The 3,917-nt window shown below is 45.5% G+C and overlaps 1 protein-coding gene across 1 annotated transcript; it reads right to left on the bottom strand.

The window, feature by feature from the left end:
* Positions 1 to 47: 47 nt before the first annotated feature.
* srsf3b (serine and arginine rich splicing factor 3b) lies at positions 48 to 3,917 on the bottom strand. The gene is made up of 6 exons (XM_016255906.1): positions 3,792 to 3,917; positions 3,075 to 3,285; positions 2,864 to 3,001; positions 958 to 996; positions 787 to 873; positions 48 to 137 (listed from the first exon to the last, which is right to left on the bottom strand). Exons 2-6 carry the CDS (start codon positions 3,275 to 3,277, stop codon positions 110 to 112), a joined length of 495 nt encoding a protein of 164 aa, XP_016111392.1. The 5' UTR covers positions 3,278 to 3,285; positions 3,792 to 3,917; the 3' UTR covers positions 48 to 109.

The raw sequence follows: 3,917 nt of genomic DNA on the forward strand, positions 1-3,917 counted from the left end.
AAAAAAAAAAAAAAAAAAAAAAAAAAAATGGGGGGGGGGGGGGGGGGGACTCGATCTTTTCAACATGTTTGATCTGTGCCGAGGTTTCCGTCACGACGGTCTTCTCAGTTCATTTCCGTTCAGTAGATCTGGAACGACTGTAAACGAGAAGATCAAGCATGTTTCTCACAGGAATATTTCTTCCAGATTTTTCTTTGAATCAGCAGTTAAAGTAGCTTGAAAACACCACCAATGTCTATGGTAACGTCCTTAAGTGTAAAAGTACAGTAAAACTACAATTTAAACAGTTTTGACAAAACGTTTGATACAATGATAAACCTCTAATTTCTATGGAAGCTCGTTTCTGCCACGGCATAAAAAAATAAAATAAATGCGACTTTCTTGCAATTCTGACATTTTTTTCCTCAAGTGCATGACAAACTCACAATTGTGAGAAAAACGTCAGAATTGCCCGTTTATATCTATACTAAATATACATTTCATGCAAGTTTAAATCAAGACTTCCTCGCAATTTCAAGTTTATATCTCGCAATTCTGAGATGGAAAAAAAGAAACAGGCTTCCATAAATTTCAGACTAATTAACGATTATAATTGTTCTGAATAAAAATCGTAGACTGGTTGAATTACAATACAAATCGACTGACAGTAAGTGGTACTTGTGGAGCGCAAAAATACAGATATAAACTATTTATTAGTCTTTCCATCGTACAGAGGTAAAATAAAATTTAACTACTCCTCTATATCAATGCCATAACACATTTTGCCGAATGTTTGCAGACTCTTACCTCCTTGATCGGGAGAAAGATCGTGAGAGCCTGTGGTTCCTGTCGTGAGACAGCGATCTCTCCCTCCGCCGCTCTCTGGAAAGAGATCTAGACAGAGTCCAGAACAACATGATGTTTAGAAAGCGCTCACAAAGCCACGCGGGAAAGCTGCGAGAACCGACAGACTCTTACCTGCTGCGACTACGACTGATGCTCCTCCTCCTGGGCGATCTGAAGAAGAGAAGAGGCAAAGCGAGTGAGCGCGCAATCGACACACGGACGCACCTCACAAGCCCTGCAACTAACAGTCAAACGCACTCGTCACCGCCCTGATACAGGGGTGGAGTGGAGACCTCGCAACACATGAGGCTTCGGAGAACCTCCTTTAATAAGAGCGTTACGCTCCAGTACAGAGAGCTACAAAAGTAGTGCCCTAGCAGGAGAAACTCAACAGAAACGCACTGCAAACAACCCCACAGAATGAAGACAGTGAAAGAAAGCAAGAGCAGCTCTCAAAGCCCACGCTGCTTCTGTAACCTGAACCTCCGCTTGGGCTCCCCATCAGTCTGCTTGCCTAAGCTTAACAACGTCTGTCCAGATCTCATACCAACCCTGTTTGTTTCAACTCAACAGGAGATTTCTCCTCATCTTACATCTGTATTCAGCATTAAACTGTATGAAGCAGGAAAAACTTACTAGTCTTTTCGGTTTTCAACAAGCTAGAAAAGGCGAAGGGGAGGACGGCTGGCGGCCGGGGAGCAGAATTGGCGGGAAAGTGCAGGCCAGATGCTGCGAGCTGATTAGCTGGCTTGCGGATGGGGGCTGGATGTAGTGGATTTTTCCTGCTTTTATTGGTTAGCCGAAGGCTGTTGCTGGTGGTTGGTAGTGTAGACATTGGGGAACGTAAAACGCTGATTGGTCAGGAATGTGAAGTGGGCCGCTGCCGATTGGGTGTTAAGGTTGGAGGAGGAGGAGCTGACAACGGCATGCTCAGGAACCAATGGGCTGGTGCGAGCTGATGACTGGCAACGCCTGGGTCATGTGACACCAACCCAGCCAGCTGATTGGGGCACGCTGGTCACATGATGCTGAAAGAAGACTAGTAGACTGACTCAGAGGGTGGTGAGGAGAGGCATGGTGGTGACTCTGCAACGGGGTTCATTTTTATTAATATAGATGATAATAAAATAAAATAAACAACCTTCATGTAAAGTTAAGTCAATAAAAGATTGCATTCCAACCATTACTAGAGCCGAGCAGATTACTGAACACTAGCGACTGGGCTTTGACGTCCAATTCACAAATTAGCAATATTAAAATTAACGTCCGGGTCAAATTTCAACCCAAAAATCAAAAGAAACAATGCCACTAAAGGTTTTCTGCACCGAGACCTAACGACAATTAATTACATTTTTACATAATGCTTTCTCATTCATCGACGCTGTAATTCTCATTACTAATCACACAAAGATAAATTATCATTTACAATTTATATTACGTTAAATTTGATCAATGCGATGTGCTTATTAATTGACAGACCAGAATTTGCGCGAGAAAATTCAACCCAATCTTACGGGAAAATTTAACGAGCTGCAGATGAATTTGTAGAAAATTTAAAAAACATGAAGCCCCGCCCCCCCCAAACAATTCACAATATACGAATGAGATCTTACGAAAACACACGAAGTAGCCGCTAATTCGCCACAGCGTTAAATATGAACTTGTGTTGGATAATCGTTACAGCAATGAGGATTTTGGTGAAACGTGCCAAGTCACAATGCAAAAAAATCAAGCCAAAAGCGTTTAATTTTGGAGTGAAACGTAACCCGGACACTTTCTCGTGGAATTTACCTAATTATCACTTACTGGTCTGCATTTCAACAAAATATCAGAATTTGAGAAGCCCAGTCAAATCATTGTTTAATGGATATCAATGACAATGAAGATGGAGGAGCGAAAGATCTCCGGCAGACGCTCGTCAGAACCGGGACACCCGGCACCGGCGGAGCCTCCAGGACTGGCGGGAGGGGCGGAATCAGGTTAGTTTCCTCTGGAACACAACCTACGGAGAGACAGCCGAGCGGGAAAACAGGTTTACCTGCGCCTGGGGGCGGGGCTGCTGCGCCTGCGGTTGTCATCGCGTGGGCGTCGGCTCCAGGACGGAGGCGGACCCCGGTTACGAGAGCGCTTCTCGCCATTGGACAGCTCCACCCTCACTCGGCAACCGCAGAGGGTCCTGCGTGGCAACGGATCGGTTAGCGCAGAAGTCGCTGGGTAATGGCTGATGATTAGCGGTATAATCCACTCACCGTCCGTCCAGCTCTCTGACGGCGTCTGTGGCATCGCGAGGGTCCTCAAACTCAACGAATGCAAAACCGGGAGGGTTCCTGGCCACCCAGACGCTCCGCAGGGGTCCGTAGTAGCCAAATGCTCTCTCCAGTTCGGATTTGTTCCCATTATTTCCCAGATTCCCAACGTACACCTTACAGTCCAGAGGGCAGTCGCGATGCATGGCTCAACCTGCAAAACACAACACATACCGCTTCACATTCCAACTCATTTCAATAACACGGCCGAGTATCTCTAGGGACGTGACAAAACCGTTTAATCTAATCTACTAAAAAAAACACCAAACAGCCTAGTTTCAACAACTCAACGTTAATCTAAAAAGTCACAAATATGACAATAAACTGTAAAATGCGTATAAACGGAGAGCGTCTTTTGTTCGCTGCTCAAAATGGCGCATGACGATCACACGCGACTCGACACAAACGAGCTCTTTAAGCGACACAAGCAGTCTGGAGCCGCTGTGAATATAATTAGGATGATTGTTAAACTGATACGTGTAATTAAAGCCTCGCGGCTAATCGCTAATCCGGGTCAACAGTAAAATGGCGCCTGCAAAAAAACACACACACAAATGAGGCGAAAACGCAATTCCGTCTCCTAACGCTCGCAATCAAGCGTCTCAAACATCAGAATCTAGCCCACTACAGGATCATAAACGCGAATAAAAGCCGATTTACCGTGAATGTCGCCTTCTGCTGACCGTGCGTGTTTGAGTCCTGGATCAGATCCGCTCCGAAATGGCGCCGCGCGGAAATACTGACGTGCTCACGTAATGTACGTCTCGACGCACGCTCGGGGGCGGA

The sequence above is a fragment of the Sinocyclocheilus grahami genome, unplaced genomic scaffold (genome assembly GCF_001515645.1).
Source record: "Sinocyclocheilus grahami isolate Dianchi unplaced genomic scaffold, SAMN03320097.WGS_v1.1 scaffold1378.1, whole genome shotgun sequence".
In the NCBI taxonomy this organism is placed as follows: domain Eukaryota; kingdom Metazoa; phylum Chordata; class Actinopteri; order Cypriniformes; family Cyprinidae; genus Sinocyclocheilus; species Sinocyclocheilus grahami.

Bases quoted from the DNA above. Each gene is read 5' to 3' on its own strand.
- srsf3b (XM_016255906.1), bottom strand. From the start codon at position 3,277: ATGCATCGCGACTGCCCTCTGGACTGTAAGGTGTACGTTGGGAATCTG. The intron at 3,002-3,074 runs GTGAGTGGATTA...GTTGCCACGCAG, and splicing joins GTCAGAGAGCTGGACGGACG to GACCCTCTGCGGTTGCCGAG. The intron at 997-2,863 runs GTAAACCTGTTT...TCTCTTCTTCAG, and splicing joins AGCCCCGCCCCCAGGCGCAG to ATCGCCCAGGAGGAGGAGCA.